This window comes from Colossoma macropomum, unplaced genomic scaffold (assembly GCF_904425465.1).
Source record: "Colossoma macropomum unplaced genomic scaffold, Colossoma_macropomum, whole genome shotgun sequence".
Taxonomy (NCBI): Eukaryota; Metazoa; Chordata; class Actinopteri; order Characiformes; family Serrasalmidae; genus Colossoma; species Colossoma macropomum.
The window spans coordinates 398260-423008 of record NW_023496020.1 but is presented as its reverse complement, the minus strand read 5'-3'; the positions used below and the strand labels follow the sequence as shown (position 1 = coordinate 423008).

At 39.2% G+C, this 24749-nt stretch overlaps 1 protein-coding gene across 2 annotated transcripts; it reads right to left on the bottom strand.

Moving 5' to 3' along the window:
- Positions 1–768: 768 nt before the first annotated feature.
- On the bottom strand, positions 769–24698 carry LOC118803978 (very long-chain acyl-CoA synthetase-like). Of its 2 annotated transcripts, none has more exons than XM_036564553.1 (10): positions 23222–24698; positions 12823–13032; positions 11486–11644; positions 10819–10943; positions 10484–10678; positions 8743–8833; positions 6505–6703; positions 6325–6422; positions 4414–4544; positions 769–1451 (listed from the first exon to the last, which is right to left on the bottom strand). In XM_036564553.1, the coding sequence occupies exons 1-10, from the start codon at positions 23694–23696 to the stop codon at positions 1275–1277; spliced, it is 1860 nt and encodes a 619-aa protein (XP_036420446.1). In that variant the 5' UTR covers positions 23697–24698; the 3' UTR covers positions 769–1274. The 2 variants fall into 2 exon arrangements, with proteins under 2 accessions (XP_036420446.1, XP_036420447.1); XM_036564554.1 differs by lacking the exon at positions 769–1451 and adding an exon at positions 3961–4161.
- Positions 24699–24749: the final 51 nt, after the last annotated feature.

The following is a 24749-nucleotide window of genomic DNA, read 5'->3' as shown; positions in this document are numbered from 1 at the left end:
AGCAGCCCCCCTTGCCCTGACAGAAAATTTCGAATGGAATAAATGTCCCATCCAAGTCCTCTAAATACGAGAGATTTCTGTGGTTCGAAGGTGTGTTTCTTGCAAAAATATGATATTACCTTGAACATGTTGTAACTGAGTTAGTACCTTACTGATTTTGATGGGATTCTTCATCTCTTTGGTATTCTAGGAAATCAAACACACTTCCTACCATTGCAAGTCATGTCACTGCTGGCCTTTCAAAAGATATTGTTTTTTTTTTTTTTACCCGATTTTCTTTCCAATATAGTCGTCTCCAATTCCACCCGCTAGTTATGATTCCCCCAATCACACACGATACTATCAACGCTAGGAGGGTGAAGGCTTCCTCCGAGTCCTGTGAAACCAGCCACCGCTTCTTTCGAGCTGCCGCTCACGCAACGTCATTGTACAGCTGAACGCATTTGGAGGAAAGCACCAACCGCCAGATGTATTACGTCAGCTAACAGACGCCTGCGCCGACTAGCATCGCGCTGAGTGAGTGATGGGGGGAGAAAGGCAGCCATCCCCCCCACCCAGAGAGAGCGAGGCCTCCCGGCTACGGATGGCTGTAGCATCACCAGGGATCGAACTCGCGATCTCCTGATGATAGGGCCAACGCTTAAACGGTTGTGCCACTCGGGAGCCCCTTCAAAAGATATTGTTGATTGGGCTGCCTAAGTAGAGGTAGGTAAGAATAAAGAAGAGGAGAGGAAGAGAATCGGGAAAAGGGGTAAAAAAAAAGGGACCAAAGTACCACACCCACGACACCAACACCACTCCATAATCGCCAGGGGCTACGCTTCCAACCATCCCTATGTTTTTGACATAATTTGAAAATGCCTGTAGTTCTTTATATTGTGTGTAGATTTTATGATGAATGGACCAAAAGAAATGACCCAAACTGACTTGGAAAAAATTCTGGTTCCACTGACTTGCATTAAAAATAAACTATGTTTCTTTCTTCTCCTGTAAAGTTACCATTTTGAAGTTTTGTTCTGACAGCAGCGAAACACCTCATCGTAGTCATCAAAATACTAAAAACTAAAACTGAAAACTAATGCACCCTCAAAACTAACAGAAACTAAACTGCAATCAAAAACCAAAATGAAAAACTAAATAAAAATGAAAAATAATGAAAATGTGAAAACTTTAATAACCCTGACAGTGTTAGGCTGTTATAATCATTTCTCCCTAAAAGAACAAAAATTGAGGCTGTCGTTCCTGGAGCGTCGCTGAGTCCGAAAGTGTGTGCGCTATAATCTCAATCGTCCAGCAGTGATGGAGTTGATGATTTCCTCAGTCAAGGGGACGTATGTTCTCTTCCTGTCCTCCATGAAGTACAGCGGGTCCCGGATGGTGTTTGGGTTGAATCCCTCCTCGGCCAGCCTCACCTTGATCTGTTTAAAAGTGCCGGTGACATCAAGCGCTGCCTAAAGGAGAACAGGAGAACACTTTCAGACACTGAGTATAAAGCCATAAAGGAACGCTCCCAAGCACGATGCAGCGTTGGTTTACCGCAATCGCTAAAAATAACAACAACAAAAGATCTGCAGCTGGATTCACCAAAATGTCTTAAGAAAGAAAATCTTCTTCAATGTGTGTTTTCTTAACATCATTGTTAAGAAAAAAGTTACTAAAAATTGTTATTCTTCAAATAACTTCTTAAGATATCTCTTAATTTTTTTGTATTTTCTTAATAACAATTCTAAAAAAAGTGTTATTCTTGAAAACATTATGTTCTTAAATGTTTCTTAATCTTACGACAGACTCACACTCGTCTCAGGCTGTGAGACTGCTTCTGCTGCTCCTCATCCTCCTCTCTCTCTTTCCGCCGTCATTCCACAATTATCATATTTTTTAAGGAGGATTTTTTCCCGTTGGCTGTCTCTTCCTCCATCACCTCTAGATCTTATTTGCTAAACTTTTTGAACCCTTGAGTGGATTCAACTAAATAACTGAAATAACAGTTAATACAAATTCAAAATGCATCTTGTGTCGTTAAACAATGAAGATTTTCTTAAGAGAATATCTGAGAACTTCTTCAGTTTTTTCAAGAATTGCATTTAAGAACATTGGGCCTCATTCACCAACTGTTCTTAAGAACAAATCTTTTCTTAAAACCCACTTGCGCAGTTTTGACGAAGATTCTAACATTCACCAACGTTTTCTTATTTGGGATTTGTTCTGAGGTAAAAACAGAATCTACACACAAAGGTGAGAACAGTTCTGCACCTTAAGAACACATCATGAATCTGAAAGAGCCTGCTGTCTTTTACATTGTGTGTCAGTTCTGGCTACCATTATTGGCACCCCTGAATTGTAAGTACAAAATCTACAAAAATAAAAAAGTATTGTGAAACATCTTTGGTCATTAAACAATCATGTTCAATAGCCAACAGCTTAGGGTAAAAAAAAAGTTAAAAAAGCAATAGGTTGAAAAAGCATAAAACCAGAAATATAGATGTGACACACTTATTGGCACCCTTTTGATGAATCCCATTCAGATTAGACTAGATTAGAATCACCTGTGATAAATAAGTGCTCACATGACTTGAATTAAGCAATGAATGATGGCTTTAATGCTTAAAAAGGCCACTTTACTTTCCCCGAATCCTTTTTACAATGCCAAAGACGAGAGCTGTCTGAGAGCATCAGAAGTATTAATATCTCCAAACAGAAGAACGGTAAAGGGTACAAGGTCAAAGTCCTCCCATCCCCTGTTTCAACAGTGCAAAGTTTCTTGCTCATGGAACTATCAAGAACCTCCTAGGATGTGGGTCAAAGAGGAAAATCAGTGAGAAATGACTTTGAAGGCTGGTATGAACTGTGGAAAAAACACACTGTGTAACTTCCAAAGAGCTAAAGACAGACCTGAAGCAATTTCAGCCTGTACCACATGCCACACACTAAAGCAAGAAGGACTTCATGGGCGAAAGTCAATGAAGACATAAAAAGGCACTACTGATTTTTGACAAAACATACTGCGATGGACTGGCGACCTGTCCAGGGTGTATCCTGCCTTCCGCTCAATGACAGCTGGGATAGGCTCCAGCACCCCACTGCGACCCAGAAGGATAAGCGGTTTAGATGATGTATGTATGTATGTATATATGTATACTGCAATTGTTTTGGGCAAATGATTTGTGAACTGATGAAACAAAAACAGATGCAACTGGTAATACAGACAAGCGCTTTGTTTATAGTAGATGAAATAAAGCTTAAAGCAAAAGGACACCCTACCTACAGTGAAATATGGTGGTGGATCCATAATGTTGTGGGGCTGCTTTGCTGCCTCAGGTACTGGAGGCCTCAAATGACTTGAAGGAATAATGAAATCAGAAGATGACCAAGACATTTTAGAGCGAAATGTGCTGCCTAGTGTAAGGAAGCCTGGTTTGGGTTGAAGATCATGGGTCCTTCAGCATTATAAAGACCCAAAGCACACAATTAAAAAGCATGACAGAATAGTTGCAAAGGAAGTAAGGACTGTTTTAAACTGGCCAGCATTGAGTCCTGATATGGGAAAAACTACCAGCAGACAAGAAGCTTGAACATGGCTACCACAAATTGTTGTTTATTAACTTCAGACATCCAAAAAAAATCTATCACTAAAAATTGGTATAGTTCCATTTATTTATGAAAATACTGTAAATTTTATTTTTAAAAAATTAAAGGGTGCCAATAATGGTGGCCAGAAATGTAGATTTCAGGATGAAAAAAACAAAATAAATGGCCCCAAAAAAAGTCTGGTTACTTTGATTTACATTAAAATTAATATATGTTTTTTCCTTTTTCAGTGATATAACATGATACTCTTGTTTCATATCAAAATGTTTGTTATCTTCATCACTACTTTCCAAAACCTCTGCAGCAACTTCAGCAGCTGTAAACTCTCTGCACGCCATTTCACATGTGTCTCCTATATGGACTGAATAAAGAATGAAGGGTTTTTGGCATTATGGGTCAGTCCTTAGTGATTTCCTGAGTGTCCATTGGTCAGTTTCACAAAGAATGTAGACGGACACACTAATCCACCAGGTTCACATGGTGACAGGCAGATGACAGCCCCTCTTCAAGCCTCATAACTCCAGATGTGAGTCACATACAATCTCGTCATAAGATGGAATGGAAAGGGCGACTCTACAGACAGGAAATGTTTGAACTGAATTTCTATGCTGGATCATCACAAAGATACAGAAACAGATATAGAGACAGAGAATTTGATGTGTGGCAGAATTTGTGGAGCCCAGTGGGTTAAAGACACTGAAGGGTTAATAAACTGAGAGTTTGTGTAATTTCAGCTCCAGAACTCTGACCTCTATAGGGTTAACAATGCAGGATATTTTAAAGCGTAACTGCGGTGAGTTTGGTGGGCATGTTGGACAGTGTTACCTGTATCCTGATAAAGCGTGGCCGGGCGTATGCGGGCAGGAGACTCTGCACTTGCTCAAACAATGCAGAACCGTCAAAGATCCGCCCCTCCTTCAGCTTAACTGCAGCCATTCCAATCCGGCCCTCGTGACCTGAAACATAGAGCTCTCACTGAGGACTTCCAACACTCGCTGTACAGTAAACCAGGACACACACTTTCAGTTGAAGTAGATACTGCACTAATTCAGCATATAACTCAGAGTATTAATAAACAGTAGGGGTGCGGGAAAAACTCGATTCTTAGATGCATCGCGATGCGGACGTGAACGATTCTGAATCGATTCATAAATGTCAAAAATCGATTTTCTAAATATTTAATTTATAACGAAACGTTGACGGAACGCAAAAGGTGGAACTGGAAGTGGGTAAGTGCAGCGCCCGGACAGTCTGTGGCGGCACAAAACAAAAACACAACTGGATGAGTGAGAAATCCGACCGGCTCCCTCTGCATTAAAGCCAGGTTAGATCAGGAGTCACAACACAAATGATAAGAAGAGCCATTTTGTCCTTTCAACGAAGTCAAACCACCTTGGGAGCCACAACATTTAATGTCCAGTATGTGTTAATGTCGTAGTATGGGCTAAAAATATAAAGGAGAGCGCAGATTTACTCTGATCTGCTTTAAGCTTCAGCTACAGCCGCTTTCCTCCCATTTCCGCCAGAAAACTTTTCTTCAAAACTAGAAGAGTTTCTTGTAAAATGTCTCAGCGTCCGGCTGTTTTGCGAGGCTGAAGTCGCTTCTCATTCGCCAGCTTCTCGTTCTAATTTTCCCGTTCCATCTTAAATTCTGCCTTAGGCGCCGAATGTAACTGCTGCACCATTTAAGGTAGAACGGGAAAATTCGAAAGAGAAGCGAGTTCATTTTCGCAACTTTTTAGAGAAAGAATCTCTGTTTCTTCGTTCGCTACTGGCGAGGCCAGACTTCGGGGCTATGTGACCTGCTGTCTGCTGTCTGTTCTCGGTCGTTGAGAACCAGGGCTTTCGCGCTATGCTGCACACTTTGGAGCCGAGATTCAGCGTCCAGTCATAAAAATACCACCCCCCCCCCTACAACGAGACCAAAACCGAAGTTATAAAATGACTAAAGAAAACGGGAAGGATGGCCGTAACGCATGCATGGACGCCCATAACCACTGGATCTAATTTCAGGGTAACAGCGCATTTTATCGCAGATGAGTGGCAGCAGCGGCTCTGAATGAGAGCCTTCTAGTTCACTTGCCACATCACTTCCATTTGATTTATTAATAAAAGATATTTTAGATATTTAAAGCAAAGTATTTGTAATGATCCATTATGGATCATTACAAATACTTTGCTTTAAAACTACCAAGTTTTTAGACAGTATGAAGATGGAAATCCTGTGTAGAGAAAAAAAGATGCATCGATAATCGTTTTATAATCGCATCGCAGCCCTCTGAATCGTAATCGAATCGAATCGTGAGGTGCCTAAAGATTCCCACCCCTAATAAACAGTAACATTATTAAGGCAGAACATAACTATAGTGATTCACTTGTATCATTTTGTGAGGTTTTATGTGCCAAAAAAGTCATAATTAATTTTTACATGACCATTTTCCAACCTCACTTTATCCCTTAAAATAAACAGTTTTTCTTTTTGTGTTTTCAAGACTGCTAAATGTAAATGAGCTCTGTTTTGATTGGCTGTTCTGTGTCTCCAAAAACCAGTCCAGACTCAAACGCTTCAGGCTGAATGGGCGGGGCTAAACTGATGTATGCTGAATTGGCGGGGCTAAATTGCTGTAGGCTGAATGGGCGGGGCTAAACTGCTGTTTAGCTACCAAATTCCATAAACGTTAGTATGTATGTAAATATTCAGTGTAATCGCTCCCAGTGAGAGATGCTTCCGAGTACCTGGCACTTTGACTCCGTAGACGTTAGCCTCCTCGATGAAATCCACTGAAATTAAAACGTCAGTAACTTCCGAGGTAGCAACATTCTCGCCTTTCCACCTGCCACACACCAACAACAGCTCACACACACTGAACTAAAGTACGCTCTTAAAAAGCCGCGATTTGTTCGGAGGACGTGTACCTGAACGTGTCTCCGATGCGGTCCTGAAAGTAAAGGAAGCCCTGTCCGTCAGCCTTCAGCAGGTCTCCGCTGTTGAAGTACAGGTCTCCCTCCACAAACACATTCCTCAGCTTCTTTCTGTCCGTCTGCTGCTGATTGTTAGCATAGCCACTAAATGGAGCCACTTTAGTGATCTTAGCCACGAGCAGGCCTGTCTCCCCTGTGCACATAAACACATTTAAACTGCACTCCACTGCAGGGTTAAATCAGAGTGCTAGTCATGCTAACGGCTCTGATAAACTGCACTCCACTACAGGGTTAAATCAGAGTGCTAGTCACGCTAACGGCTCTGTTAAACTGCACTCCACTGCAGGGTTAAATCGGAGTGCTAGCCTCTCTAACGGCTCTGTTAGTGCACGCTGCCTATTTCTTTAAATAAAAATCTTTACCTTATAGGTCTGTTACAGCTTATTAGTGCTCACTAACACATTCTGTACATGCATTAGCTCAGAAGGAACAGCATGTTAAGATGTTTACTTTCTTAGCAGTGGCAGTTACAATACTTTGCTAACTGCTTGGTTTGAACATTTCTGTCATTTTAAACTTCATGATGATGGCTGCTGCTGTGTTTAGCAATGCTAATGTGCTTTTATCCATGTTTATAATTAACAGCGAGTCATACAATGTCAGAAACCACATACTGAATTTTATTACTGATCACTGAACAACTCTAAGATGTGATGATATTAAGGCATGTAGTTAGCAGAATGCTAATTTACTTGGTCGAATAAAGTGCCATAAAGTTTATAAATACTCACAGTGTCAGTTGGTCAATGTATGTCATGTTTGTACAGAGCTATAAAATGCGACAACAAATGTTTTGTTTGTATTTGCGAGTAAGGATGGATGTTGGAGCTGGATTAGTTTAATCTGGGAAGATGCCGTAATTTGAGTGATTAACAATGAGATCTGTGATTTTAATCCAGTATGAATCTGCATTGTCCTTAGTTTTTACAGTCTGCTCAGTAATAATTCTGGAGCGAATTGCCTTCTATAATCACCTGAACTCAGAGATTTCTCCGTAATAACAGGCAGTTCAACATTACAGTTATGTAATAATAAAACCGGCTAACAGAAAACACCATCTGTACTTTGCTTTTTTTTATGACCTAAAGACGAGGCTAATAGCTAAAACGGCTAGCTTGATTTGACCCAATTCCTTAATCCTCACGTTCATGACAAGACTACCATCAGCTTTTAATCCTATTGGTTCTTATGGTCTTTTTTTCAGCAGGGCTTCCTATTCCAATGTCGTTTTTTTTTTGTTTGTTTTTGTCATCTAGCCACACAGTAACATTATTGGATCGTCCAGTCAAATTACGCACAAATTACGTACTGACCTCTTTTGGAGAAACCAATTCTGCTCCAATATGGCTTTAGACACATTTATAAGGGAGAGACTGAGAGCTCAGAGATAGCGCTTCTGGCTCCGGTGTGGCTTTAATGCTAACTAGGCTAACTACTCTAGCTGATGTTAGCTAGATCCAGAAGCAGTGAAAATATATTTTTCTATCAAACCAACATGTTAATACATCATCCACTGAGGAGAAAAGACAACGATGAGTCCTCATTAGCTGTTCCAGTTAGCTGTAGTGTTAGTTTTAGCTCATTAGCTCATTTGAAGAGGCAGCCTCTGTTACTCATCTGAAACAAAAGCCTACTGATTTTCCACTGCTGTTTTTGAAAGATCAAACCTTTTTTTAAAAAAAAATTAGCCTAACACTTGCACAACCATCTAAAAGTAAGCCTACGACGCTACACTAATTTTGGACAAATGCTGTATTTTTCCTTTTTGTTGTTGGTTTTTCCTTCTCCGCATCCATTCACTAACTCCTATGGATTAGCTCATACAGACATCCCTAGTAAAAGCTTCCATTATTTTCCTGCTGAAAAAGGACCATTAGAACTATTAGGATTAAAACCTAATGGTTTGCTTTTAATGGGAATTGGAGACCACCAGGAACCAACAGAAACTTTTAATGGTTCCTTTTATTTTTTCAGCAAGGTTGTTATCTTCATTAGCCTCGTAGCTCCAGCTTTAAAACTAAAGAAGCAAACTTGAGATGCCATGTCTTGTCAGACTGATTAAGGGTAAGAGGGAAATTGTGTAAAGTGAAATCTTTCAGCATTACTCAGCATATAAATGTATAAATGTTGGTTTATTAATAAGTGTAGTTTATAAGGGCTGCTTCTGTTTACCTGTAGGAACCTCTTCACAGAATCCCCTGGAGTTTCGTACTGGCTCCTCCTTCTCAGTGTCGTATTTAATCAGAGCGTAGGATAAGACTCTCTGAACACATCCATACACAAAATGCAGAAAAACATTAGTAAAACTATACACAGCATTGGTAATCATTGTGTGCTACAAATACAGTCGGACACATCAGATACACTGCACGTCAAAAGCTAGCTATAACTATGTAACTGGCTAATTAGCTTTAAAATACAAATGATTCACACAGAGCACAAAATAAAAATACCATCAGACTTGCGCGTTAAAATGTTAAACTGAGTAAATGGCGCTGCAGCCTGAAGAGCTATAATGTTTATCTACATGTTTGTTATTATATCACTCATTTTTAGTTTTATTGCTTATTACTTATAGCAGCTCCAAATTGTGGGCATGCGTTCGTAAATTGGCTCTTTGTGAACAGTACCTCTGTTTGTCAGAATGTTACAAGACATATTTAAATTTATCTTATAAAGTTTTCCACCAAAATTTAGAGTGAGTCAGTACAGTAACAAGATGTTAATGAAGTTGTTGATCTGCGTTTTGTTTAAAAAAAAAAACAGTAAATACAGTCACAGTTACAGGCCACATTTAGGCTAATTAATCAATTATATATCAGTTAATTCAGATGAATAATCAAAAACGGTGACAACAATGGCTCGATGTCACCCTGCTGTCTGGGCTATAGTCACCTAACGTTCATCAAAACTGAAAACGCTACTGATAAGACTACGTTAGCCAGGTTTGCTTTGCTAGCGCTAAGATTTCTGACAGCTAAAATTAAAAACTGGATACTAAAGTTACTGGAAATCCAAGCTGAGCTTTCAGGGTCAATGTGATGAACTGGTATTAGTGTGATATGCCGTTAGTAATACGACAGCTGGGTATGTGAAGTGTGAGAATTCTAACTTAGCTAGCTAGCCGATATATCTAGGTAGTGTTTGTGTTTATCAGCTGAATTACTCTGCTGAAAAAACCCACAGAATTCATTAAATCTTCCTGTTTGTTCCTGGTGGTTTTGTAATGTGTTTTGTCTATTTCAGTGGGTTGATATCACAGTGTAAAGGATCCTAACAGTTTAACAGGTGACCAGTGGCTGATTCTAAATGTATTTGATGTTTTCCTAATTGGATCTAAAGGTGTTCTACGGGAAACTAGTGTCTGTATTCAATTCCCATTAGAAAGCAGACACATCAGGTTTTAATCCTAATGGTCCTTTTTCAGCATGGAAGTAAAAAACGCTCATACTAGGGATGCTCATACCATCTAATCCATAAGAGGTAGTGGATGGATGCAGAGAAGGAAAAACAACAACAAAAGGGAAAAATACAGACTTTGTCCAAAATTAGCGAAGCGTTGTAGGCTTATTTTAGATGCTAGTGCTAGTGTTAGGCTAAAATTTGAAAATGTTTAATTTTTCAAAAATTGCTGTTTGAAATGAGTAGGTTTTTGTTTCAGATGATTAACGACGGCTGCTTCTCCAAACGAGCTAATGAGCTAACACTAACACAGCTAACCAGTACAGCTGATGAGGACTCATCCTTTCTAACGGTCCTTTTCAGCAGGGTAGCTCCACTTTCCCGGAGCTGCTGAGTGATTGTGCTAACAAACTGTGTGTGATGTAATAAGTAAAATGGCCACCGCTTTTATTCATTACATCGCAGGTGAATGGCACATGGTGCATTGTGGGAGTTGTATTTAGCAGCTAACTTTTAGGAACATGTTCACACGTCCTGTGGCGCCGATTTTGCCGACATAGTTAACGAAGCCGATGTTTCCCTCCGTGGCTCCGTAACACTCGCTGACACGCATGTTTCCGAACCGCTGCAGTAACTCCATCCACGTGTCGCCACGGATACCGTTCCCAAATGCCAGCCGTACACTGTGAACTCGATCACGGTCCGTCTGGGACACAAACACAGAACAGGAGAGAGAGGTCGCTAAAGCCGGGAGTGCACAACACAGAAAAATTGCTAATTGAAGCAGCTGTTCAAAACACGCAGGAACAGTTTAATTCACAGCTGAGGGGCTATAGCATGAATTACCTTGGGTGTTTTACAGAGGTAGCGCATGGTCTCTCCGATATACTGGATAACCGTCACATTGTGATTCCTGCAGTCGTCCCAGAACTTAGATGCTGAGAACTTTCTCTTTAGCATCACCGTGATACCTACACAAACACAGACAATTCTGTTGGTTCCAGTTGATCTACAGTTTTGTGGGCTACAGAATTTTGTGGGGCTGCTGTTGGGTTCAGACAGAATTTTGTGGGGCTACTGTTGGATTCAGACAAAATTTTGTGGGGCTACTGTTGGATTCACATAGAATTTTGTGGGACTACAGTCAAGGTCAGGCAGAATTTTGTGGGCTACAGTTGGGTTCAGAAAGAATTTTGTGGTGCTACAGTCAGGTTCAGACAGAATTTTGTGGGCTACAGTCAGGTCCAGACAGAATTTTGTGGGGCTACAGTTGAGTTCAGACAGAATTTTTGTGGGCTACAGTCAGGTTCAGAAAGAATTTTGTGGGGCTACAGTTGAGTTCAGACAGAATTTTTGTGGGCTACAGTCAGGTTCAGAAAGAATTTTGTGGGCTACAGTCGGCTTTAGACAGAATTTTGAGGGGTCATCCTGTTTTATTGCTCCGGTAGGGGGTGTTTGTGTATTTACTCCGATCTACTACCCCAGTGGTGAGGGGGGGTGATTAGTTATTTACCCCTCTCTATTGCCCCGGTGAGGCCCATGAGGAATCCTGAGCTGTGGTAAAGCGGCAGGCAGATGTAGATGATATCATTAGAGGAAACCCCGGACATGAACTGGAGGTGGGACGCCATCCAAACTCTCTCATGGTTGATCACAGCTGCCTTCGGAAAACCTGAAACCACAAACATGCAGGTTAATGGGTGTTCTCATCAAAGTTGAGAACATAATCTGAGTACTGAAGTTTAAATACTTATAGTATGTGTACTTTATACGTTTGTAGTGTTTATAAACCATGCAGCCTATATACGATGTAACAGTTTTTTCAAATATTAGTTTGTGTTGTTTTTTTAATTACATTGTTCAATAAATAATAATAAAAGATGTGACAAATACGTGTAGTGTTTCATCTTTGCCAAGTTATTAATAAGTAAAACCAGCGAGAGCTCCCTCTTCTGCATGTTTGCAGACATAAGCAAGCAGTTATTTATTAATTTCACAGTCTTAAAGTGAACTGAAAGGGTTCTTTGCATGATGAAATGGTTCTTTGGTTGATGGAAAATGTACTGTATATGGTTCTATATAGAACCCTTTTGAAAAGGATTTTATATAGCACCAAAATGGGTTCTTCTGTCTAGTGTGGTCTAACCATGGAAATGAGTGTAGTGTAACTGTGGAAATGGGCTTAGTATTACCATTGAAACTCTTTTGACAGCCTTGGAAATATCTGTAGGGTAACAATGGAAATATTTGTAAGTTAACCATGGAAATGTCTGTAGGGTAACCATGGAAATATCTGTAGGGTAACCATGGAAATGGCTGTAGGGACACCATGGAAATGGCAGTAGAGTAAACATGGAAATATCTGTAAGGACACCATGGAAATGTCTATAGGATAACAATGGAAATATTCATAGGGTAACCATGGAAATATTTGTAAGTTAACCATGGAAGTATCTGTAGGATAACCATGGAAATTTTTGTACGTTAACCCTGGAAATATCTGTAGGATAACCATGGAAATGGCTGTAGAGTAACCATGAAAAATATTTGTAGGATACCCATGGAAATATCTGTAGGATAACCATGGAAATGGCTGTAGAGTAACCATGGAAAATATTTGTAGGGTACCCATGGAAATATCTTTAGGTTAACCATGGAAATGGCTGTAAGTTAACAATGGAAACGGCTGTAAGGCAACCAAAGACAAATTCTCCATTAATCTGAAGAACAATTTCACCATGCAAACAACTATTTAAGCTTGCAAATTATTCTTTGAGTATTCATTGTTCTATATAGAACCACTGTCTTTACTAAAGCCCTTGAAAAACCACCTTTAAGAGTGTATCTCACCTGTAGTGCCTGATGTGTAGATGTACAGTGCAGGGCTTTTCATGGTCACTTTGGAGCGCAGAGAGATCGGTGGCTGTTCGTCACTTGCAACATTGATTTTCTCACTAAAACACACGATCCCATCCGTATCACAGTGCTCTGCCAACAACAACACCATCACCTGCTGCTCCTTCAGCATGGGCAACACCTCCTCCACCGCCGCATGCAGATCTGAGGAGAAAACAGACCACGATGTAGCATCATCACAGAAAACACGACTCAGCGTCATCACAGACCACAACTCAGCATCATCACATAAAACACGACTCAGCATCATCACAGAAAACACAACTCAGCATCATAACAGAAAACATGACTCAGCATCATCACAGAAAACACGACTCAGCATCGTCACAGAAAACTTGACTTAGCATCATCACTGAAAACACAATGGCTGTAGGGTAACCATAGAAATATCTGAATGATAACCATGAAAATGGGTGTAGGGTAACCATGGAAATGGCTGTAGTGTAACCATGGAAATGGCTGTAGGGTAACCATGGAAATGGATGTAAAGTAACCATGGAAATGGGTGTACTGTAACCATTGAAATTTCTGTAGAGTAACCATTGAAATGGCTGTAGGGTAACCATGGAAATGGCTGTTGTGTAACCATGGAAATATCTGTAGGGTAACTATGGAAATGGCTGTAGGGTAACCATGGAAATATCTGTAGGATAACCATGAAAATGGGTGTAGGGTAACCATGGAAATGGCTGTAGTGTAACCATGGAAATGGCTGTAGGGTAACCATGGAAATATCTGTAGGGTAACAATTGAAATGGCTGTAGGGTAATCATAAAAATGGCTGTAGGGTAACCGTGGAAATGGCTGTTGTGTAACCATGGAAATATCTGTAGGGTAACCATGGAAATATCTGTAAGGTTACCATGGAAATGACTGTAGTGTAACCGTGGAAATGGCTGTAGAGTAACCGTGGAGATGGCTGTAGGGTAACCATGGAAATGGGTATAGGGTAACAATGGAAATGGCCGTAGGGTAACCAGGGAAATGGCTGTAGGGTAACCTTTGAAATGGCTGTAGGCTAACAAGGAAATGGCTGTAGGGTAACCATGGAAATGGTTGTAGGGTAACCATGGAAATATCTGTAGGGTAACCATGGAAATGGGTGTAGTGTAACCATGGAAATGGCTGCAGTGTAACCATGGAAATATCTGTAGGGTAACAATGGAAATGGCTGTAGGGTAAGCATGGAAATATCTGTAAGGAAACCATCACAATAGTTAATATGGCCTGGGATTTTCAGTAGGTTAAATATTTTTACAATGTAACCTCTGACCAATATGCAGGTCCACATATGCAGTACAAACATTAACATCTCTGACCCTTCATGTTCCACCAGGCCAGGTCGTTTAGATGACTCTGAGGCAGATAACAGTATAGTAGTGAACACAGGCAGCATTATCTGTCCTCACACCCTTTTCGCACTGATAGTGACTCTGCAGAAAGTACAATATATTAATATTAGATTGTTAAAGGAAAACTCCAGTGTGTTTACCTTCATCTCTACCTGCTGCATCTGCAGTAATAGTGTAATAGTTCAACAACCTGAACAAAATGCTTGATCTGTGATTGATTAACTAAAAATTTCCCTAAAACAAGAACATATAGACTCCTAGCTGGTGTCCACTTTTGCACATGCCACATGCCCCAACTTTTGCACATGCCACAATTACTGTTTTATTGTTTTCTACTTTTTAAGTTAATTAAATATAAAGACACTGAACAAACACATTTGTAGAAAAAAATTATTTTTTCAAACAGTTTGCTACAGAAATAGTGTTTACTTCTTTTCATTAAAAAAAACAAAACAAAATACACTACACGGCCAAATGTATATCCTAATTATTGAGTTCAGTTGTTTTAGCCACACCCATTGCTAACAGTTGTATAAAATCAAGTACACAGGCTTGCAGTCTCGATAGACAAACACTGGCAGTAGAAAGAGTCGTACTGAAGAGCTCAGTAACTTTAAATGTGACACTGTCATAGGATGCCACCAGGTGATTCAGCTTGTCAGCTAATTAGCAAGGCCTTCATGAATTCAGCGTGTTAGATGAGGGTAAACACTGATCTCTGCAAATCTTTGGCCCAGTTTGACATGCCTGATCTATGAGCAACAACAGCTCAGCCACAAAGTGCTAGCCCACACAAACTTACAAACGGAGTCGTTTAGTGTGCATAGCACATAGAAATCTCCTATCCTATGTTACATCGCTCACTACAGAGTTCCAAACTGCTTCTGGAAGCAACTTCTGCACAAGAACTGTGCGTCAGGAGCTTCATGAAATGGGTCTTTATGGTTGAGCAGCTGTACACAAGCCTAAGATCACTGCAATGCCAAGAACCAAGCACCCTGCCACTGGACTCTGGAGCAGCGGAAACGTGTTCTCTGGAGAGACAGATCACGCTTCTGTATCTGGCAGTCTGATGATTAATCTGGGTTTGGTGGCCGACAGGAGAACGCTACCTACCGGAATGCATAGTGCCAACAGTAAAGTTTGGTAGAGGAGTGATAAATACACATATGCACTACTAGACATTATGGAACATTTTTTTTTCTCATGACCACTTAGCTTGTGGCCCTCAGGTAATCCATGTTTAACTTAAATATGGCATCTACAGTTATGATAGATTTGCTGAATTTATATATATGTTTATATATATATTTATATATATATAAACATATATTTATATATATGTTTATATATATATATATATATATATATATATATATATATATATATATATATATATGTGTGAAAAAAATAAAACATAAACATGAAATATTTTTTGGCCAAAGTTTGGGCACATTTTTTATTTTATTTTTTGCAAAATTGTGCTATTTTGCCAGAAGTGCCCAGACTTTTGCCACCACTCTTCAGGAACAGAGCTGTGTTTGAATGGGAGCTTCAGTCATGCCGACAGTCACTCACAGTGAGATTAAATGCAGCTTTATTGCTTGTTATAAAGTGATAAAAGTGGATCACAGCCAGAGATTCCGCTCTAATGACCTGCAGTGAATTCAGCATGTTGTAAAAGTCTAAATACAGGATAATAAATCTACATAAAGCTTATTTTTTCATTTTAGATTTTAGCTAGCTTTTGCCTATAATGTTTTTACTTTGCCTCTATTGTACTTTTACAGGTTTGTATTAAATCACTTCTGCTCTCAGGTGTTCTTTTCGTGAGTGATTTTGATTAGTGATTGTTTCATTTGTCTGTTTTACAGTTTTAGATTTTAAATATATCAGTTTTTTCTCTTTATCTCAGTTATTTACATGGCACTGTAAAGCACTTTCACTTTTTTGTAATGAAGCTCCTTTGTAAATAAATTACACATTCAAAGTTGCAATTTGGCCCCTGAATGATGACAAATAATCTATTGTTATTTGCTAATGTTTCTGTTGAATCATTGCTGTCTATCAAAAGAGTACATTAAACAATCACAGCCGCATTTCTGTTCCACATGCTGACCAATCACAGTTGCATTTCTGCTGCACATGCTGACCAATCACAGCTGCATTTCTGCTCCAGATGCTAACCAATCACAGCCACTTTTCTGTGGCACATGCTGACCAATCACAGCTGCATTTCTGCTGCCAATGCTGACCAATCAGAGTTGCATTTCTGCTCCACATTTTGACCAATCACAGCCACTTTTCTGCTCCACATGTTGACCAATCACAGCCACTTTTCTGCTGCACATGCTGACCAATCACAGCTGCATTTCTGCTGCCAATGCTGACCAATCACAGCCGCATTCCTGCTAATCACAGATGGTTCTTTTGAAAGATCTGCATTGTTAGGCCTCATGCAGACAAAGGCCTCTCTGTGCTGCAGGGGTGTAGAGTGTCGCTCTGGTACCGTAATGATGTGACACTCAACACCTGAACAGGTGTGTGTTCTGCTCTAATACACCTGCTGTATTCACTAAGCAGCTCAGAGCGAACACTGTGGGGTTGTTTGTTACAAACGCAACTATTCAAGGACTAACATTACATTAAAATGAGAAATTAAATGAACTAATTAGGTAATTTCCACTCGGTTTGTGCAGTAAATAATTTCTATTGATCCGGGTATTGTGGAAATTTCACAATATATCTGTATATATAAATAAATATATATATATATATATGTACACACATTTATAAAGATCACTTCGCTTTGGTGCATTGACAAATTAGCTTGTATTACATCATATTATGATTTAATTATTTAATTATGTCATTTAATATAATAAATTCAACAATGCAACATATCCATTTTCCACTTGCATTACATTCAACCTTCAGTCAGCTGCTGCAATCAATCACAAAGTGTGTTTGCCTCATTTCTGCTTTCTATATTTTTGGAAGCAAAGGTATGACTGACAAAAGAAGCCCTAAGTTTCTGCTTACATTCAGCTTTAACCCTGAATGCTGCTCTCACACAGGTAATCAACAATATTTTAGCTGTAAAAATTAGTGAGGCTGGTGTATCAGCAGGGTAATCAAAGAACTAACAAAACACATTAATGTAAAACAGGTTTACTGGAGGAACTACACCTCAGCTCCGTGTTGTTGAGCCCTTCTCCTCTAGGTGAGCCCTCAAGTACCTTTTGGGTCCCTAGAAGAAGTTATAAGGGAAAAACTACACTTTCTGGGGCCCTGCAGAGTCCTCTTACATTCCAGCAGGGTCCTTGAGCAACCATGAGGTGTGTTAAACATCTACCTCCAGACAGGAAAAGCAGGCCTGAACTTGCTTACATGTGCAAAAGGGTCCTCCTGACTGGGTGAGCATGGACACTGGAATTCCCTTATTGCTGCTTTTTGACCAATGCAGTACACACCTTCACACCAACACAGTGGGGCACCTTCACACCACACCTACAGGAGCTTTTATGAATCCAACTATAAATCCATAGGCATTAATATGGAGTTGGTCCTCCTTTGCAGCTATAACAGCTTCCACTCTTCTGGAAAGCTTTGCTAATAGCTTTGGTTCATTTGACCATATTTAAAATTAAGGTACTGGAATACAAAATAATTTCAAAAGGTATCAATCAGTAAAGTACATTAGACAGGATTTTGTTTTCATACATTTTGAAATGGATTTGATAAACACATTTATTTTTATATGGTACATTTCTATATGTAATATTTCCTCACACATTTTAAAACAAATGTGTTTCTAAATATATTTGATTAATATGGCAATATAACAGAACTGAAACAGAAAATACAGTCAGCAGTGTGGGTTTATTCTGGACATCCCAAAAACAAGCGTGGGGTTGTCCCCTGGGAAAATGTGGACGCAAAGGAAAAAAGACATCAAACATGTTCGTCCATTTCCCCGTGCAGATCAGAGTGTCCCGTTTATAGCTTTAATCTCTAACGTCAAAACCTGTGAACATTTAAACGTTGATCATAAAATGCGCTAATTCTCCACATCCTACTCCCGACTACATCTGCACTCCATTCGGTATACTCTGACTTACAGACACACACTAACCCCGATCTGATGTCATAAACAAACACACACGCAGACTCTCCCAGCTCAGATGGCTGACATCAGTGAGTGTGTGTCAGTTAAAGCTACAGACAGGATCTGTGTGGCGGTGCACTTAAAGTAAAATGGCTGATTTGATATTCATTCAGAGCAACGGTTATCATACTGAAAAATCTGAATCCTAGTTGTAGCTGAGATGATTAGTTACATAACCAAATTTACGCCTTGGTGCAACTAATCCTGCCTTGAACAGAAAATTCTAAGCTGCAACACAAAACTTTGGCATTGCAAGCGGCAACGTTCTGCAGACCACAGCACTGAGCAGAACGCTCCACTGGGGAGGAGGGTATATTTGCAGAACCATGTGTGAACCTCACATGATGTCAGGGGCAGGTGGGCTTGTGGAAAATAAACACATGGTTGGCCGATAGTCAACAATACATAACATTGTCAAAGTTATATTGTGCAAGCCAGCAGCACCACAGTAACCCCTGCTGAATAAAGACCATTAGAGAGAAGCCATTTTGCAGATATATCGGCCAATGAAAGATGAGGGGGCGTTTCTGAAGTGGGAGTTCTTGTTTTACGGAAACTCTTTTCATTGCAGTTCAATTTTCCCAACTTTTGCCCTGGAACGCAGCGGTGGAATGTTTTGATGTTTTGAAGCCATGGATGCCAAATGTCTTGTTGTTGAATTCCAGATGCACTCAATATTATACTCCACCTTAAATAAACAATATACACTGATAAAGCTCACCTCTGATAACCATAAATTTTTGCCAGCACCACGTTTACCATGGCAACATTTGTGTAGCTTCATGCTGCTGTCAGCCATGTACCGCTTTAAGGTGTGGAATAATGGAATTATGTTGCATTCACAAACATGTGAATGCAGCATAAGACCAGTGCAGTGCTTAAAGTCTCAGTGATGGAAACCCTTCTGCCGGTGGATCACGGATTTTTTGATGAACAGGAGAAAGCAAACGTCAGACACCTGGACCCTCAGTATGGGAGTGCCACAAGGTTGTGTGCTCTCACACTTTCCCTTCAGTCTCTACACCAACAACTGTGTCTCTAAGGAACCAGCTGTATAGATCCTGAAGTTTGCAGATGACACCACCATGGTGGGCCTCAAAGCCAACGGGGATGAGTCTCCCTACAGAAAGGAAGTCAAGCAGCTGGTCTCCTGGTGTAGCAGCAACCACCTGCTGCTCAACATGGAAAGGAAAGTGGAGACAGTGGTGCAACCCGCCTCCCTACCCCCTCTCATCATCAACAGCTCTGTGGTTTAAACTGTGGAGTATCTCTAGTTCCGGTGCACCACTATATCCAGGAACCTGCAGTGAGAGATGAACAGGGTCTCCATATCCAAAAGAGCTCAGCAGAGAACGTTCTTCCTGAGACAGCTGAAGAACTCCAGCGTATAATCAGGACAGTGGAGAGGATCATGGGATGTATCTGCCAACAGTTCAGGCCATCTAAAGCAGCAGGGCACAGGCAAAATTACAGCTGACCCCTCTCATCCTGGACATCACCTCTTCCAGACATGCCCCTCTGGTAGAAGATTCAGGACCATCAAAACCAGCACAGCCAAACATGCTAACAGCTTTTTCCCCGGGGCTGAAGATCATTACCCACAGTGGACACTCACACTTTATACTTAAACGTACCGTCAAACCTCCTCACTGTATTACAGTAGCGCAGATTCCGTAGCGGCCCAGTCACTGAATGCAGCCCCACAGCAGCGCAGTTATATGAAAAATTCACAAGGCATAAATATGCCGGTGAACCATGGATTACCAAAGGAATAGCAAATGCATGTAAAAAGAAAAATGTATTATATAAGAGATTTTTAAGACATAGAACAAAAGAAGCAGAAAACAAATATAAATGTATAAAAATAAATGAACACAATGTCTTATGAGATTTAGCAAGAAGGAATATTAGCAGAAATTATTGGAGCGATACAGGAATAACACTCAACGAACACGGAGTGTGCTAAATAACATCATTAAAAAGGGTGCAGGAAGAGCAGACACTGCAGATTATTTTGTAAAAAAGACAATATAATTATAAGTAAAACCAAAGAAATTGCTAATGAATTTAATGACTATTTTGTAAATGTTGGATTTAATTTAGCAAAAGAGACTGCAGAGCCAAAAAAATAAGTATGGTGTAGATGAAGATATTGTTCATAAAACCCTACTCCATCTTCATTAGGAGAACTGATGAAAAGGAAATTCTGGATATTGTGAAAAATTTTTAAAATAAAAAGTCCACTGATTGGACTGAAATTGACATGTCTTTAGTTAAAACTATTATAGAATGCATCGTGAAACCTTTTACACATATTTGCAATCAGTCTTTCAAAACAGGTATATTTCCCAATAATATGAAAACAGCAAAAATTATTCCAATTTATAAAAGTGGAGACAGGCACCGGTTCTTTAATTATAGACCAGTTTCTCTGCTCCCCCAGTTCTCAAAGATTTTAGAAAAACTATTTGTAGGCAGGCTTAATAGTTTCATAGAAAAACACAACTTATTGAGTGATCGTCAGTATGGTTTTAGAGCAAATAGGTCCACCTCGATGGTGATGCAACTGTTAGAAGAGATATCAACTGCAATAGACAACAAGGAATATACTGTTGGGGTGTTTATAGACTTAAAAAAATCATTTTACACTATTGATCATGACTTACTAATGAATTAATTGGAAAGATATGGTTTTAGAGGAGCAGCATACTCATGGCTGAAGAGTTACCTTGATAATAGATATCAGTATGTACAAATAAATAACATCAAGTCTAAACTATTGAAAGTCACTTGTGGAGTGCCACAGTGTTCAGTGTTAGGACCCATATTGTTTACACTGTATATAAATGATATCTGTAAAGTGTCTAAATTGCTAAAATTAGTTTTATTTGCTGATGATACTAATTTATATTGCTCTGGGAAAAGTTTGGAACAGCTACTGAATACAGTGGAAAAGGAATTGAAAGTTTTAAAGAAATGGTTTGATATTAACAAGTTATCCCTAAATTTAAATTTGGAAATCGACAAAACAAGAATAAAGTTAAAATTATGATTGATGATGTTGAAATAGAAAGGGTCTATGAAAACAAATTTCTGGGTGTGATAAATGTTCATAAATTATGTTGTAAACAGCACATAAATAATGTAAAAACAAAATGTCTAAAACTATTGCAATATTATATAAAACTAAAGATATCTTGAATCAAAATTTACTCTATATACTGTACTGTTCCTTCATAGTTCCATACATGACCTACTGTGTGGAGGTATGGGGGAACACATATAAAACCAACACCAAACCTATTTTCATGCTACAGAAGAAAGATATAAGAATTATAAGTTGATCAGGCTATTTTGAACGAACCAATAAACTATTTATTAAATTACATGCTTTAAAATTCAGTGATCTAGTCAACCTTTAAACAGCACAGATAATGTACAAAGCACAAAACAATTTACTACCAAACGGTATTCAGAAGCTGTTTGCAATTAAAGAGAACAAATATGGACTTAGGGGAACACATATGTTCAAAAAACCAATAGCAACGACAAATATAAAAAATAGATGTATAACTGTGAAAGGGGTATGTTTGTGGAATAATTGTGAAAAGGAACTAAGAATGTGTAGCTCACTTTGCAATTAAAAAAAACACAGGACTGTATATGATTTATAAAGGGTAGTCAAAATAAGCTATAGTTTCAGACTACACCTTTTCGGTCAGTACTTGTTCTTGTATTATATTATATTTGTATTATATTATTATGTCCATTAATTATATAACTATAATTTTTCCTTTTATTTTTGTGTTACCTATTATTATTTTTTTTCTTGTATTTGTATGGGTGTAAACACCTTGATAAACTGAAATAAACTAAACAAAAAAAAATAATAATAATAATATCACATTGAGAACACTATCTGTATATGAGCTGATACATGAGGCAGATACAGCCCCCCTATCCACCCCCCGCCGCCCTCACCCCTGACCAAACTCAGAGTTCCTTCACCTTTTCATTACTGACCTGCAAGTGTTTAAAGCCAAGAGCTGGAATATTCTGACCAATCAGACGTGAGCAGTTGTGGAAAACATCCCCTAAGTTAAAACTCCATGTTTTTCATTTTTTTCAAAAAACTACACCACTAATGAAACAAACCCAATAAAGTTTCGCCAATGAAACCTTACAATTTCCACCTTTGATACAGAGTAGAACAGAGTAAAGTTGAGTTGAATAGAATAAAGTAAAATATAGTACAATACAATAAGTACCATTTGGAGTACAGAGCAGAAAAGAATAGAGTACAGCAGACAGCAATGTACAACAGTACATTAGAGCAGAATAGAGTAAAATAGAGTACAGTAGAGTAGAACTGTGTAAAATAGAGTACAATACAATGAAATAGAGTACAGTAGAATAGAGTACAGTAGAGTAGAATTCAGTAAAAAAGAGTAGAGTAGAATACAATAGTGTGCGGTAGAGTAAAATAAAATACAGTACAATATAATACAGTACAGTACAATACAACAAAGTACATTAGAATAGAGCAGAGTAAAATAGAGTACAATAGAACAGAGTATAGTATAGTTGAATAGAGTACAGTAAAAGAGAGTAGAAGAGAGTACAACAGTAGAGTAAAACAGTAAAAGAGAGTACAGTACAATAGAATGGAGTAGAGTATAGTTCAGTATAGTAGAGAACAACAGAGTACAGTAGAGTATAACTGAGTACAGTAGAGTAGAATAGAGTATAACTGAGTACATTATAGTATAGTTTAGTACAGTACAGAATAATAGAGTACAGTAGAGTTGAGTACCTGCTCCAGCGATCAGGGCTTTGGCTCCGCAGCAGGAGAAGCAGTGCAGCAGAGATTTAGATCTGATGTTGTGGTTCAGGAAGGACACCGTGCAGCCCAGTTTGGACACTCCGAGCCAGATCCAAACTAAGAGCGGCTCATTTCCGAGGAAGAGAGCCACCGTGTCCCCCTCCCTGAGGCCCCCCTGCCGGAGCAGAGCCTGGGCCACTTTATTACTGATCTTGTCCGCATCCCGGTAGGAGTAACTCTGACCCTCGAAGATGATGAACTTCTTCTCGGGCTGCTTCTGAACAGCGTCCAGAAAACAGTCCAGCACCGTGTAGCAGGGAACCGAACCCCCGAACCGCCTGAGCCGACACGCCACTCGAACCCCCTTCAGCAAGTAAATGAAGTCGTGCAGCAGGTACGGAAACCAGCGGCGGAGCAGCAGCAGCAGAACCGCCAGCCCCGCCATCACCGAGTACAGCACCGACATTCTGACCAGCAGCGCGCCTTCACCTAACTCCGCCGCCGCCTGAGGACCATTTCAGCTCCACCCTCACCGAGATAGCGCAAACACGCCGTGCGGGACACAGCAGCCAATCAGGAGTCGAGGCGGGGAGTGTGGGGAGCTCAGCAGCCAATCAGAAGGCGAGGCAGAGACTAAGGGCAAGAACAACACTGAAAGATGTAAACACAGACTGAGATTTCAGAGAATTAAAATATTTAATTAGAACAAATGACCAAAATAACTTTGACATCTTAATCAAATAAGTACATTTTATGTTTTATGCTCAAAATTAATCACTCAGAGCCATTATAAATGTACTAGAATGCTTTTAAAAAAGAGTTTAAACATTTTTCTCTTTTAGCTTTTCTCGAGATTTTATGTACATTATCATTTGGTATTGTGTTGTTAATTTTCTTTTAATTTAATTATTACCTTTTTATTTTCTTTTATTATTTTCTGTTCCTAGGTTATGCTTGTTTTATTTGGTCTTTCTGCATAAAACACTGAGATGCATTTTAGGGCATAAAATGAGTTAATATTATTATTATTTTTATTATTATTATTATTACTATTATTATTATTATTATTATTATTAGTAGTAGTAGTAGTAGTAGTACTATAAAAGATCAAGTAATTTATCAATAGTCATATACCTATAAATGCTGAAGTATCCTCATTAAGTGACACATTTAGCACTGGTTTTTTTTTTTACAGTAAACTGATAATTGCATTATTTTCAGTGTGCAATATTATTTATTTTGCAGTTATTCGGCATCTACAATTCGCTGTTGTCGGAACAAGACCTTGTTTCTCCAAAATGGTAACTTTACAGGAGAAGGAAAAAACATACTTTACTTTCATTTAAGTCAGTGGAATCAGACTTTTTTCCAAGTAATTCTGGGTCATTTCTTGTGGTCCAGTTATCATGAAATTTCCCACAATGTAAAGAGCAACAGGCATTTTCACAATATGTCAAAAACTGAAAAATGGACAAAAATGGAGACACAAGGTTTTGTTCTGACAGCAGCGAATTACTTC